The 15411-nt window shown below is 33.0% G+C and overlaps 1 protein-coding gene across 6 annotated transcripts in view; it reads left to right on the top strand.

Moving 5' to 3' along the window:
• CACNA2D1 (calcium voltage-gated channel auxiliary subunit alpha2delta 1) overlaps nucleotides 1-15411 on the top strand; it is a 425824-nt gene that overhangs the window by 389111 nt on the left and 21302 nt on the right. For 3 of the 6 annotated variants that reach the window (XM_084535082.1, XM_084535080.1, XM_084535078.1), the window contains 9 exons: nucleotides 2132-2193; nucleotides 4368-4459; nucleotides 6214-6274; nucleotides 8041-8138; nucleotides 11098-11182; nucleotides 11434-11496; nucleotides 12467-12570; nucleotides 13847-13933; nucleotides 14294-14361. In XM_084535082.1, the coding sequence (XP_084391208.1) occupies nucleotides 2132-2193; nucleotides 4368-4459; nucleotides 6214-6274; nucleotides 8041-8138; nucleotides 11098-11182; nucleotides 11434-11496; nucleotides 12467-12570; nucleotides 13847-13933; nucleotides 14294-14361 (720 nt within the window). The remainder of the gene's footprint in view (nucleotides 1-2131; nucleotides 2194-4367; nucleotides 4460-6213; nucleotides 6275-8040; nucleotides 8139-11097; nucleotides 11183-11433; nucleotides 11497-12466; nucleotides 12571-13846; nucleotides 13934-14293; nucleotides 14362-15411) is intronic. The other 3 variants (XM_084535079.1, XM_084535083.1, XM_084535081.1) reach the window with 1 other exon arrangement.

Raw genomic sequence — 15411 nt, 5'->3', positions numbered from 1 at the left:
AGAGAAGGCAGCAGCCAGAGATGGCTGGCAATGGTGACTGCTTCAAGTTATTGCATCCTCCCAGCTTCAGGCTGCTAGAGCCAGAATAAAGCTGCTTCAGACCACTGGCCACGCATGAGCCATGCATCACTTAGGATTTGATAGTTTCATATATTTTCTTATAAAAAGGGCTGATGTGGTCAGTTGCTCAGAACTGACAGTTGCAGTCTCGAGGCTTCAAATTGATGTCCTTTTTTGTTTTGCTTTTGGGTTTTTTGCATTGCTTTCTTTTTGTATTGCAGCTGGCCCCAGCAGTGTCCTGGGAGATGACCTCATACTACAGCATAGAGACTGGACTCAGAGCAAGCGTGGGTGGGGTGTGCTGGAGTCTCCCAAGGCCTCAGGGGCTTTCCAACTAACAGTGAAGATGCCATAGACACAAAAGCATTGCCACATTTGGGCGGCTGGGGTGGGCAGTAGTGCAAACTGAAGAGTCACAAGAACTGCAATAACATGTAGGTTCTTCAGCAGTAACCACCTGGGGTGAGACTGCATCAGATGGCTCAGTAATAAAGTAGGCAAAGGTAAATGGGAGCAGATATATGAGGACATGATCTGCTGTGTTATCTTTGAAGGGAGGTTTCAGCCAGTTTGCCTTCAGGCATGCTCACAGCGCTGGTGATGAGAGGATTTAATATGAGCCCAGTTCTCTACCTGCCTTCCTACTTTTCTCTTGCATTTGCACATGGTGTGCAAACCACGGTGCTGTGCATGGTTTGGAGGTGTTGTCACTGCTAGGTTCAAGTGTCTAATTATTCTTGAGCTGCAGTAACAGTATAGGCACGTTATTGAATATAGATAGGCTTGGAAAGGAGTGTGTTCAGCCATCCCTTTACCTTAAATATAAAATATACTAGGATATTAGCCATTGATACATGCTTTTTTTTTTTTCTCTTTTCTTTTCTTTTCTTTTCTTTTCTTTTCTTTTCTTTTCTTTTCTTTTCTTTTCTTTTCTTTTCTTTTCTTTTCTTTTCTTTTCTTTTCTTTTCTTTTCTTTTCTTTTCTTTTTTTTCACAAATAGCTATTAAATGATTTAAATTATCATGCTGTGCAAGACAAGAAGGAACCAAGTAATAAGGAGGTTTTGAATCATAAATGTCAAAAAAAGATGTCTCTTTCCCATTACCATGGCCATTTTCACACTTTTGCTTTATCACAGTGAAAGAATGAACCTGTGATACCTTTCATCACTGTATGTGATGTTGCAGTGTGTATACTTACAAATCTCTGTAGAATAATAGTATGTTGCAGCTGGAATAAACTTTTAATTTTCAGTGTAGAAAACTGAGTGAAACTCTATCAGTCAGTGCTGACATATGTGCATTAATGATCAAATCTATAGGGAACTGTGGGGTTGTGCCTATCATGTCTTTATGTCTTTATTTATTTATTTATTTATTCATATCAAAAGAAAGTGAATGGTAAAACTTATCCTGATGTATTAACATACTTTAAAAAAAAATGGGGTGAAGAATAGAAGACTGGAAGAACTTACTCCCATTCTAAATTATTCACAAATGCAAGACCCTCTTAATGTGATTAGAAACACAAATAATTTTAGCATGCGGTACAGCCAGGACTATATGGCTGCACTTATGACTCCAGTGTAATACCTGTATTACAGTCACTGGTACTGTAATACTGAAAGGACAGGCACGGATGTGTTGTTGTTGTTACTGAGTTACTTACAAATTCTTCTTTTTTAATTGATTTTTGTTATTGTGGTCATTTTAATGCAAAATAGTCCATAAAGGAGATAACATCTTTTATCAAATTCTAAGTACATACAAAAAGTTTGTATAGGCCTGGCTAATGAAAATAAAAGGGAAAATGGTAGATAGTATCTGTCTGGTTTTATTTAAATTTGCATTTCTTTACTGTTGAATAAAAAGATATACATGTAGATGATTCTTTTGCGTAATATAACTTTGGAAATTGTTTAAGTAAAGTAGTTGCAGCTCATGTTGTACTTACCGAAATAATAACTAGAGTCCCAATGGACTTGGTTATATACTTCATTTCTCAAGAAAAGAGAACGCTACTTGAAGCTTCGGAATTAGTAATTTGTTTCTTGACCAATATCTCTTTGTAGAGATATATTGATAAAGGAAACAGAACATACACATGGACTGCTGTGAATGGCACTGATTACAGGTAACTTATTTCTGTTCTCTGAATTCTGCATAGTTAAATGCCCTTTTAATTTATTTTGGTTAGTATTTTTAGTGTTCTATTTTCTATACTAGTTAAGTCAGGATGAGGTCATTTTGTGTCTGGGCCTACAGGATTTGCTGGGTTCCTTTAAACCTTTATAACTCAAAATTGTTACTTTGTCTAAGGAAGAGAACCTCAGTCTTCTATCCAACTGTTGAGATTTACCACTAGTGCATTTCATTATACAGGAAAAAATGGATTTTGTGATTGGTGTTAAGAATCTTATTTTTCTTCTACTTTCTGTGTCACTGTATACTTTGATTTTTAATTCTACACTTTCTCTTAGATTCCTCCACTTTTCTTTTCATTGTCTCCATGTTCTTGTTTTTAATATGCACATTAAAAAGAAAGATGCCATATTTTTTTTTGTCTCAATAAACAATGTAACACGTTATTCTGTGCAAATCTCTTTCAGTCACTTTTATAGCTTATATCACGACATTGCTAACCTACATGTCAGATCTTAAGGGCAGGAACCAATTATCTCTGAAATCTTCAATCTATTTGTGACTAATTATCTAAAAATCATATACAACTGACAGCAGGAACAAATGAAGTCTTGCCCCCGTTGCATACAACATTGGTGTGTATATCGTTCCAAAATCATTTAAGCACACAGCTCTGTAACTTTGGAAGTAATATAGCAAACTGACATTAGAAAAGAAGTTAAGGTTTACCAAATTTCAAAAAAGTTGAAGTATTCAAGTTCAAAACTAGATGGTTCAAATACCAAGTCAACTGTTTACCAAAATAATAATTGTATTGTGGTGATTTACAATAGCCTTCAGCTATTGTAATTGTATTGGTTCTCTTTTCTGCTATTTTCTGTACAGCCAATGAGAATCCAAACATTAATGTGTAAGCAAAACCAAACAAATCAATTTAACAAGTGAATGTAGGTGTAGAACTTTATCTTTTATTCATCATACCACTTTTATGTTCTATTTCCTCTGTCATTATACTCATTATCCTCAGGGGGAAAAGATTTTTATTTTTTTTTTAATCATAATATGCCATCTAGCAATGAGTAAAGAAATATATTGGGTTTATACGAGTTCTTAATTCATACAGAACTCCTTGGCATGAGATACAGCAATAAATCCATGGAATCACATTGAAGCAAGCCTGTTAAACATAAAATTATAGATTTTAATTAGCAATTTCTGTTGGCAGTAGCTGCTAATGACAGGTAAAGTGCTAGTGATTTCCCTAGAGGAGAATTGGTAGAAGGCTATCAGTAAATATTCAGCAATCTCACATTCCGTTTAAATGGCACATGGCACATTAAAGGTCATCTCATTTATGGCACAATTGTGCAACTTTTTTTTTTTAAGGTTAATTTCTACAGCTATCCATTAGAAAACTCTGCAGTTTTTCAGACATGAAAACTGACAACAAATATTAAGGATGTGATGTGGGAGATGATACCTCTGCAGTGTTGATTTGCACCTTCTGTCCTTTACATACCTTTTTAAAACTGAACTCTCCTACGTGTATATTGAATTAGTGGCAATATTTTTTTTTTGGAAAAATATATATTTAATATAAAAGGAATAATATGCATTGCAAATCTTAAGATGTTATTGCACAACGATGTTCAAAGGTTATTAGTGGTGACTGTATGATTCAGGAAAATATTTTGCATCTTGAACATAAAGTGAATTCAAGTACTGCAAGATAAATTTCTTAATAAATGCTTTTTTTTATGAGTTAATCATGCATCAGATTGGTACAGTACTATATGGTGTTTTTTACTGTCAGTCACCACATTGACATGTGCTACATTGTAATGTTAAATGTGTTAGAGGAAGATACAAAAACCATGCTTTTTATTATTTGCAATTATTTGGAAATTCCTCCCTTAACCATTAAAAAGTGCATTTATGCCTAAATGTTTGAATAAAAATGAAAAGAAGCACAGGGAACTTTAAGACCTGTATGAATCTACTCATACCTATTACAGAGCATGAGGCTGGTCTGTCACTACGTAACTATCTCATCTCACGATAATTGAATTTCCAAACTTGTTAAACAGTTTCAAAACACTTAAAAGATGAAATTAGAAATCTGCTGCAAATAGCATAATTGTTTCACGTGTCTTATTTCTCTTGCAGTTTGGCATTGGTGCTACCATCATACAGCTTTTATTATATTAAAGCCAAAATAGATGAACCATTAATTCAAGCCAGATGTAAGTACTATGAAGGTTGTCCTGGTATTGCCAAGTCTCAGATTCACTTTAAAAAGTGTTTAAAATTCATACATTTTGTTGAATTCACTAATGTTACCATATGTACCCCAAATCTGCAGCAATGATTCTAATCCAACACCCAAGGTACAAGAAATATTCTATAAAGATAGAATATGTGCAGGTACCCCAGTTTCACTGACAATCCCTTCTGCCTTGCTATGTACCTGTAGAATCATTGCTTTGTGTATCCTCTGTTGCTGTAATTTTAAGGGTCTGGTTACTATTCTTTTTCATTCTATTAGGTAAATATTATGATATGGACTATAGTAGTAAGCTTACTTTGTTATTTTTGCTGTAGGTGCAGTATTATATTTAGGAAATTACCTTTGATGCCTGTAGAAATAGATAAATGTGACAACACTGTTTTGTTTGGATTACGGCTAGGTTTTTATTTTGCACTCTACAAATAGTTTTAGTGGATGTTTTTAATGCATTTTTGGCTTAGACTATTTTCAAGCCATTTACAGATTCTGTAGTGGTAATTTGGAATGATACTTGTGAGTACTGAAAGCTTTTTGTTTATTACATCTATATAACATCTAACTAGGAGATCTAGATAGTAGATAGAATAGAACTCATCACATCCTTTTAACTTTCTTTATCCAAATATGAATAAATGTACAGGGTATGAAGATTATGCCAAGTTTTTAATAATTCATGGTTTATTTTTATAACTTTGTCAAATCATAAGTAGTTTAAAATTAAAATTTTAGTAAGTTAATATGTTTCTTTTTATGGATTGGATCATCTGTTTTTGCACTTACATGAATATAACCTGCAAAACAGACCCTTGAAATAGCCACAGTATATAGAAGGTACTTGAGAAATAATTGATAAGGACATATATTCTCCAGTGTTCAGATATGTTTGTCTTTTTCCAGACTACAGTTGTACATAAATTGAACCTTTGATCTTTCTATGCACAATATTTTTATTCAAGGGGCTGTTTGAATAAAATATTGGTTTGTGACCCCTTTTGCTTTACCCTGTTTTTTTTCTGTTTCCCTGCTTTCTCTTTCTGATGGATAGTGGCAAACAAAATGGGCAAGTATATTCTTGTTGCTCAATTTCCTTCTGTTTACTGCAGTTGTTATTTTTTCACTTGTATTTCTATTCCTACTGGACATTCTCCTCTGTATTCCTCATCTCAGGATTTTTCCCATTTTCATTGGGTACCATACCAATAGAAAGGAAAAAAAAAAGTGTTTCTCTGTTTTCATACACATTGTAGTATGTTGTGAATCTCTAATCCTTGCTCATCTGGTCCTGGTGTTCAGTGACACCAGCTTTTAAAGCCATTGTTTTCAGTAGAATTGAAAGTGATGTTTACATAGATGATTTTTTGTTTTTGTTTTTTACTTTATTGCTGAAAATACTAGAAACATTTTCCTTCATGTTCTAACAACTCTTTGTATCAGATTGTATTTCTAATGAAAGCATCATTATCATTTACATGATAATTAAATGTCACCTCAAATTAGGTTGTTAGATACATTATTTTTGTCAGGTGTGCGTTGTATATAATATTAAAATAATTTCATCCTACACTGTGACATACTGAGAAATATAAAGTATATTATTAGGAGAATGTTGCAAAATGAACATTTCCTTCTTTCATAGATGCATGCAAAAACTAGTCAAGCATTTGAGAAGGGAAATGATGGTGATAAGTCATTTACTTATTTAATGTTTTCTCTTCATCTTTGTAGATTCAGAAACACTGAAGCTTGATCATTTTGATGAAGTTGGTTATACTTTTTTAGCACCAAGGTTGGTTTATTTCCCTGTAGTAAGTGTTATTTCAGCAGTAAATAGGAACTTGATCAGGTCAATGACATTTACAAAATATGGGCTTAACCAATAAAGATTTTGGAAAAAAATAATGAAAAAGAGCAATTACTAAATTCATATTTTCAAAAATCACTCTTTTCTTTGTGCTAGAGTGTCAATAGCATCATCAGGCTCTGATTTGTTTTTGTGTTTATCAAAAAGAGCTGTAAAATTTGACATATCCTATTTTACTGATGTCTTTCATGGAAATCTTATACAGAGCTGTGTATTTCTTGTGGCTGTCTTTCAAGATTTTACTGCCTTGTAACCTAGCTTCTCATCTGTAAAATAGCTAATGTAATAATTACCTTGAGATTTTTTTTTTTTTTTTAAGTTGAAGAGTTTTAAAACCCTCTATCACTACTTAAGAATGAACTATTTTTTCATTCATTGAACACATGCATTGATTGAGTCACTGAAAAATTGATCACGTCAGTTCATTAGCTCCCTGTTCTTTTATGTGAAATTGTGTTGCCCTTGTAAAAGTGCGTTTGCAAGGGAAACGTAGTAAGATAAATTGCTCTGAAAAATTAATTTCCTTTAAAAGTTATTTATGATAAGTAACAGAAATGCTGCACCACAAAGATAAGTCAAAAATTGCTCCATTCCTTTTTTATTGTATAAATTTCCGTATCCTTTTAAGTTTAAACAGTTCTATTGATTCATATGTAAGACATAGTCTATCTTCAAATGTACTCTCATCATTAACTGTTTAATTGATTTTTCTGAAGAACTGAAGTTATTTATGATAAATTGTACCCACTAGCAGTTTCCAACATGTCACTAGTTGTTAAACTGACCTATATGGAAAAGGCCTGTCTGATATGGACTTCTGCTTAAATGTGAACATTGGTATAGTACAGCAAATTAAGCCTATAGTCTTTCAGGATTATGGTAAAGTAACTAAAGAGTAATAAGATAGCTTAATAAGATATTCAAACAGACTTCAGTTGTTCATAAAGCTAATTTAATAAAGTTCAGTTAAAAAGAGAGCTCTTGGCTTTAATGCTGAATATTCTTTACATTTTAATTACAGCTGTCTAATGCCACTCACCATCTAATATTTGACTTCAAAATGCTCAGTGACTTTTATTGTGCTAATTTTTATTCAGTGAATTGTCCACTGATATACTGTTTTGCATTATATAAATGACAATAGTTTACTGTTAATCTGTTTTGCATATGTCAAAACAAAGAGCGTTTCTATGTGTATAGGGTGTGTACTCTATTAAAATTGCCTTTAAGACTTCTCAGAAATTAGTATCTCATCCCATAAATCCAGCCTTAAAGTGACGATTTCTCCTGCAGCAATCCAAATACTTTCCAGTACAGTTTAACTCAACAGGAGTCTAATTTCCCTGGACATTTTCTTATTTATTTTACAGACTCTATGGTCTCCTAACTTCATGGCCTACACAAGTCCAGCGTGTTTTATTTTCTGAGAATCTGTGCCCTGTCTCATGCTTGCAGCTTTGTTATAATTCAGATCTAGGCAGGCACTTGAGCCCTTGATTTACTGTATATTCCTGAAATATTGAATATGATTAGAACTATTGTTAAAGTCATATTGGCTGTGTAAGTGACATAGCCAACCACCTCACAGTAGTGGCACAATACTGCTTTTAATTTCACATTGCTGACTCATATTTGTCTGCTTCAGAAACATGAAACAAATCTTAGAAGACTGGTGTTTGGTTGTTTTTCAGAGAATACTGTAGTGATGTAAAGAAATCAGAAAACAACACCGAATTTTTATTAAATTTCAATGAATTTATTGATAGAAATACTCCAAACAGTCCATCATGTAAGTACTCTTCTCAATTTGCTGATTTTCTTCCCCTCTTAGGAAAATACTTTCTCATAAATGAGAATTAATCAAAATGAAAGCTTCCATGCCCAAATCACACATTATTGTTTTTTATCTTCGCTGTTATTTATTATTTTTTAAACAGAAATACATCTAGTGTTGAACTTTTCTACACAAGACAGGTTGTAGTCTGGAGTTTTCTGGGTTCATTTAAGAATGATAATGATTGCAGGGCATCCAGTGTTTTACATGCTTCCCTTCAACCTTATGTTTTGGCAGCAACCAACTACTGGCTTGTTTTTGTGCACTCCAAGTATTTTGAATTGATATTTTTTTCTCTTGAGATAATCAGCCAAAGTATATCTCAAGAAGACTTAAAATAATTGTAATGAAACTATCGGTCTGCTTTCTCATCAGCTTATATAACAAAATACAAAATTCTGAGAACATATATAACCTGAATAAAATATGAGAAAGGTCTTTCACAGATTGGTTAAAGAGATTTATCTTAGGCTTGAATTGTTTAAGATCATAGATGTATGTAACTGCTGCAGTGGAGAGCACTGGACTTTAGGATGGTACTCATATTTAAATTTGGCCTTAAACTCCATTTAGAATAAATGAGGAGTTAGGCATTTTGAACAAACCGCCAGGAATGCATTAAAGTCTTGTTTTTCTGAAAAAAATAATGTTTGGATTTATTTACTTAACATTAATATTAACATAAATAATTGGAATAAACACTTTTTTATTCTTGCTTTAGCCAAGACTTTATAACATGTTGCTTTCTGGAGTTGCTGGTCAATTTGAGGTGGGGTCCTTGTAGTTTTTTCATCCAGAAAAGTATACATAAGAATCTTTTGGCTGAACCATGTAACTGAAGGAATGTGCCCTTAGATAAAAAATCTTCTCAAAGTGAAACTGCCTTGAAAAGCTGTTTGTGTGAGTGTTTGTGTGTGTTGGTTTTTTCTTCTTAAATAGGGTGATCTTATTCACTTATATCACTGACTGAAATTGTACTTGAGTGTTTTGACTCAGTCTCAGAAGTGAACTCTAGTTTAATACTTACTAGTTATATAAGCTAATATCGAGGGCATGTTTAATGATATTATAGTATACACCAGGATATACAACAATACACATAAGTAATTATGCCAAAATGTTACCAAATCATTGGTATAATTCATTTTGTAATAGATAATAAAAAACACATTTTCCTTCTTTTTCTTATAATTAAGATACTTAAAAAATACTGTTCTGTATAAGTAAGCAAGCAGTGTTGACTGAAGGAAATATCCTCAGCTAGAATTTTTTTTTTTCAGAAGCAATAACTAATACAATCCCTAAATTGAAATAATATATATAAATTTAAAGTCTCTATATATTAATAGTTACCCTGAGTTTAATTGACTTGTCCCGTCCAACTTGAGCCTGTTACAAGTTAGCCAGGAAGTAAGACAGCTACCTCTGTCATTAACAAGTGGACAGTAAGAGTAATTCACCCTCCTTGTTGGAAACATCTGTTTATGTAAGGATCACTGTGCGATGTGTGGAGAATCTCAAATAAAAATGCATCCAGAAAAATATGAGTCTATATAAGGAGAAATAAATATCACTTGGGGAAACATATTCTAATATTTATGTTCAGATGGCATTTTGATTTAATTTCTACTAAAATGTGGATGCAGCAAGGGATCCAACAGTAGTACCGTTGTTTACATTACATGATACCATGATAGTGTGCAAGTGAATACAGGAGGTAAATCTGTGGCATTAGATGCAGTTTAGCAGGTTTACCTAGCCAAGCCATGTAAACATATCTAATTAGAATTAAATTAATGTATTAAAATGATATAAGAGAGTGCTTCCTGCTGCTGGCTCTATGCATAGCATGCCTACAAATTCAGGCCACAGTGGGAAAAAGCCTTTTGGCTAAAGCTTATGGAGCTTCTCAATACTCTAATACTTAATGATCTGTTTTGTGAAAATAGGTTGAATTAGGGCATTAAAAAAAAATAAATCTGAGTTTTCTTGAATCTGAAATTCAGACTGTCATGGGTTTCTGGAGCAAAACTGAAGAAAAAGGATTTTATGGATTTTTTATTTTTCTGAATGAATGTTCAGTATGTTCTACAAGGCTGAGCTGCCAGAGTTTTGCAGAATTCAGAGCTGCAGATTCCAGTCATAACTCTAACACCACTTTGCTATGTGACATTAAAAACCAAGCACCAGATTTTCCCTCTACACTTCTAATTACACTATAGCCCAGTTTAATTTTCCATAAAAAAGAAAGTGATAAAGTCTGTATTAAAGTGTGTGCTTCAGTTGACCATTCCTAGAAGCTACTTTTACAAAGTAGTATTGAAAAAGATGCTTGAGAAGCAGTGACTTCAAGTCACCTTTTAAATTATGAATGACGTATCCATTTAAGCCACTAATTCAATAGAAGACAAATAGGTGTGTGTTTGGTTGGTTGAGAGTTTGGGACTTAAATGATTGAAATATTTATATTGTAGTTGAATTACCTCAATTTTTGTAACCTGAGAGTAAGAACTCAGTAAAATGTAAATGTCGTCTAATTGTGTGCAACCTCTTTAGAACGGAGATAAAAATGTTTGAATGAAAATATGTTTTAAAATTAAGTTTATTTCCAAATATAACACAGGGCCTCGCAAAGTTGAGACTTGGTGCCTTAAACAACTTGCTTTATCTTTTGCTGCAAAGACAGTTTTTTAGGATAAAACAAAGGAAAAACTGAAGTGAACTCATGAGTTTCAGAACAGTCTGTTTAACAAGGATTACTTGATGTAACTTGAAGTTAGACAGAATGTATAATAAAAATAGCCTAATTTAGGTGGTAGTAGCATCTGGACAACTTTGAATTTCATTTTAGCAGTTTAAGCCCTATATCATATGGTTTCAGATGAGTGTCTTAACTTCTTGACTCTTTTGCTAGGTAATACTGATATGGTCATTAGAGTTTTGCTGGATGCAGGATTTACAAGTGAACTTGCCCAAAATTATTGGAGTAAGCTGTATCTGTAAGTATTTTTGTTACTTGTTTTGTTTTTTTTTTTTTTTTCTTTTTTTCAAATGAATTTCAAAGCATGAAAAAATAAACTCTTTCTTAATGATTTGGTAATAATGTAATATATGTGTGTATATATACAGATATACAGTTAATCTTTACAAGGGGTAGATATTTAATTCATGGTTACGCACTTAAATGACAACCCTTGGCATAGGAATTTAAGATTTACGTTAGTTATGATTTTAAAACTCCTGTTTACAGGGATGGAGTTGCTGCACAATTTGTTGTTACAGATGGTGGAATTACCAGAGTGTTTCCCAAAAGGTAAGAATATTATAAAATAGTGTAATATGATAATGAAAAGCAACTTTACATACTGTCTAAATCTGTAGTGGTAACTAGAAAACAAATGGGATGTCTTGTTTTTCTTTGATTTTATCTATCTTCCTGCATGAAACTGATCTTTAACACGTTATTTCTGTAGCAGGCGGTGTTATATAGGTTTCTAATCAGTATAGAGGAGCAGTGAAAGCCCTTGTGCTGGTGGTGGGGCCATGTTAATCCCTCATTACTCCTAAGCATTTGGTTGTTGGCAGGCTGGCAGACAGAAAATCAATAATGTAGTAGGTGATTTTTTTTAGACTAGTAGGAGCAGACCAAGTGATCCAGGGCCTTCAAGAGAGAAAAATGTATCATTACCAGAGGGCAAAAAGAGAATGTTAAAGTTGATTCATATAATCAGCTAAAAAACTACCTTCAGAATACTACAGATCAGGAGTAGTGAGGGTACCAGTACAGACATATTAAGTGGCAAATTTATCTGATTGTTTAGGTTATTCTGTTTCCCCAAAATGGGAGAATGCCAGTGGTTTTTACTCCCCAAAACAGTTTTTTATTATTATTATTTTTTATTGTTTGTTTTCATGTTATTAATGGCATGAGAGAATAGGATAATGTTTTCTTAAGAGATAGCAAGTGGTAAGGTTTGTTTATATTTTGTTGTGAATAACGTTGCAGTAATATTTATCTCAGTATATCTAAAAATTCTGAGACAAGATCCATGCTGTTCCTAGAATGCTATTTTTTTTTTTTCTCTAAAACTTCTGTTTTACTAATGGCACCTGACACTAAACCAGCTAAAGCTAATAAAGTCTGAGGAGTATATGAGTGAATCTCACATTATTTCCAACCATGAAACATTAAACTAAAACAAAACAAAAAAGAAAAGCTGTGCAGAATATCTTTCATGAGATGATAACCATCTTTTTTTTGTTTATTATTTTTTCATGATTAGGGCAGGAGAAGATTGGTTGGAAAATGCTGAAACTTATGAAGTCAGCTTCTATAAACGGAGTTTAGATAATGACAACTACATTTTCACAGCTCCGTACTATAACAGTAAGTCATCACTGTTTTGAAGTTTTGGAGCTAGCTAGTCTAATGTAAGTATATTTCTGGATGTTTCCAGTACCAGTTGAGCTCACCAACAAAGGTTTCAAGTCTGACACTCAAAAAGGAAAAAAGTCTTGGGACATCACCTATTGTTAAGGGAAAGGGGGAAAGGTAGCTGGGAATGCACCAAGGACATAATAATTTGTAATCTACTTTGGTGGCCATGTTTGTCAAGAATTAACAAAGCTGAAAACATATGCTAAGTATTTGCTCTCATTTATTATACTGGAACAGTGTTTTCTGAAGATGCTTTAGCAGAATTATTTAAAAGGAAGTGAAAGAAAATTGCACTCAGGAGTGCAATTTTAAAGACTACTTTTAAAAAAACCAAAACTTATTTGAGCATAATTCTGTGTATTTCTTCAGCAGTGAACCTAATTTGGCAGAGCAGGTATAAAGGTCTGGAGTCCACAGCTCTGCCCACTGCACTGTAGCTTAGTTTAAAGTTTTGCTTTTGAATTCTATTTCAAATAGCTATTACTAACCAAAGCAGTTTACATGAAATACTGTGATATTTAAAACCTGTATGTGCACAATAGTAAGTGCTCGTTACTGATGTGAGTAGCATTAACCTTGCCAAGCCCATCTAAAAGCAGATGCTACCACAAATGACATATTTCCCTCTTAAACATATGGGATCTTTTATTGCCATTATTCCATATGCATTTATTACATCTTTTCTCAATAAAACATTAACAAGGTAATTAAATAAATTCTTTGAAGTCTTTGTTGTTCCTTAAAAAGCTTCAGGGAATGTATTTTTAATTTGCTTTTTCATACTAAGCAGTGTTGAAAACGGGCTGAAGTCTGTCAAAGTAGTAATTGTCAGTTAGTGAGTGGTGTTAGTATACTCTGTATTGAAAAATACAGACAACAGCAGGATAAAATCTTTGGCTCTGATCCTAGTTTTAACAGTGTGTAAAGTTATTCATGGCTGTTTGCAGAAAAAAAGGCTACAGTAACTTTATGAAGAGACCACATACAAAATGTGAATGAAGAGAAGTAAGCAAAACTATTTCTCTTAGTCATCTAGGTGTTAGTGATCTGAGCTATTACAGGTGATAAGTAAAAAAATTACAACTAGGTTTTCAAATAAGCATTCTTGGAAATATTTTGGGTATTTGAAAAACCTTTAATTTCAATTACAGAGGGAGAGACTTTTATCTCACTCTTTTTTTTTCTTTTTTTTTTTTTTTTTTTCTCCCTCCTTCTATGCTCTCAGAAAGTGGTGCCAATAGCTATGAAACAGGTATTATGGTAAGCAAGGCTGTGGAAATAACAATTAACGGGAAACTTCTGAAACCTGCAGGTAAGATAGAATGGAGCTAAAATTCTAAATACAGGTCTTACTTTGTTGTTACTCAACAGTGAATGAGAAATTTAATTGAGATTTCAGAGGCTTCAGTTTATATAATATTATTTTCTCTAAGACTTTTAATCTTGCTAGTGGAAATCAAGCCAGCAATCTGGCTGTGTTTGAGTAAGACTAGTTAATTTATTAGTCTCATGAAGGGTGTTGGTGGTCAGACAACAGAGCAAAACCCATATTTTATCCTTTTCCAGTTTAATAATTTAGATGTTATTATAATTTTCCTCCTTTTTAGGATTCTACAGTTACCTTTTTTCTTTTGCATTTTACTAAAAAAGACTTTCATGTATTTCTTGTTAGTTGTTGGAATAAAAATTGATGCAACCAGATGGATGGAAAATTTCACAAAAACCACAATCAAGAGCCTGGTAAGCAATTGACCAAGTCTTTTTTTTTGAACTTTATGTGCATTTCTCAAAGCTTCAGATGCAAATAGGTCTAACAGCTTTTTGTGCCACAGTCACACTGATGCATTGATGCCAAGTAGTTGTGGTATTTAAATCATTCAAATGCACAAAATAAATCTATGTTGAAACAGGCTGCATTTTGTACGTGTCTTGCTTTCATAATTATAGAACATGTATAAAGACAAAGAAAAATGACATATTGTAGCCTGTAGGCTGCCTACTAAGATCATGCTGTAGTAGTGAATAAAATCTACAAAAGAATTTCTTCCAAAAAAAATGAAAAAAGTGAATTTATTTGTATTTAATATGGAGGGTGTGTAAGCAGTGACCAGTAAGGATTTATATTGCAATCAACGTCACAGCATTTTAGCAGAAATTAATGAAATAGTCACTTAGCCCTTTTATTTCTTACATCTAGTCATAGAATCATGTTTGGGTATAAATGAGAAGGAGAAAAAGGTAAAGGTAAAGGAAAAACTAAATCATTATGTAGTACATTGGGAAAGGGGAGACACAAAATGGAAACAGTTATGGAACAACTGGATAAGGCGATGTTGCTTGGTTGTTTGTATATTAAGGGAATTGGTAACTATGTAGGTATTAGAGCTAGGTAAATGCATTGCCTAAAATGTCAGAGCTAAGGAAAAAAATGAAAAAGAGAGAAATTAATTTATTTAAAATGAATGACAGCAGCATTATGGTAACTATTTTGCTCACGATATAATGCGCGGAAACAGTTATGTATGTATATTCACACATATTGCAAGAAAAAGAGAGAAACATGCTAGTAATCAAAGCTAAATAGAGGTGGTGGGCTTCCTTTATCACATATGATTACCATACTTTGAGATTGGTGAAGCTTTTCAATCAAAAAGATACTTGGTAAATGTTTTCTAGGCTTTCTTTATATACTCAAAATACATGCAAATGCACATGTCCTTTCTCTTTTTACTTTATACCTGAAATCTTGGTAAATCTCCACACACAGACACAGACACACACACACGCCTA

The sequence above is a fragment of the Aythya ferina genome, assembly GCF_964211825.1.
Source record: "Aythya ferina genome assembly, chromosome: 1".
Lineage (NCBI taxonomy): Eukaryota > Metazoa > Chordata > Aves > Anseriformes > Anatidae > Aythya > Aythya ferina.
Note: the sequence above shows the minus strand (reverse complement) of the source record. Positions and strands in the feature narration are given on the sequence as shown.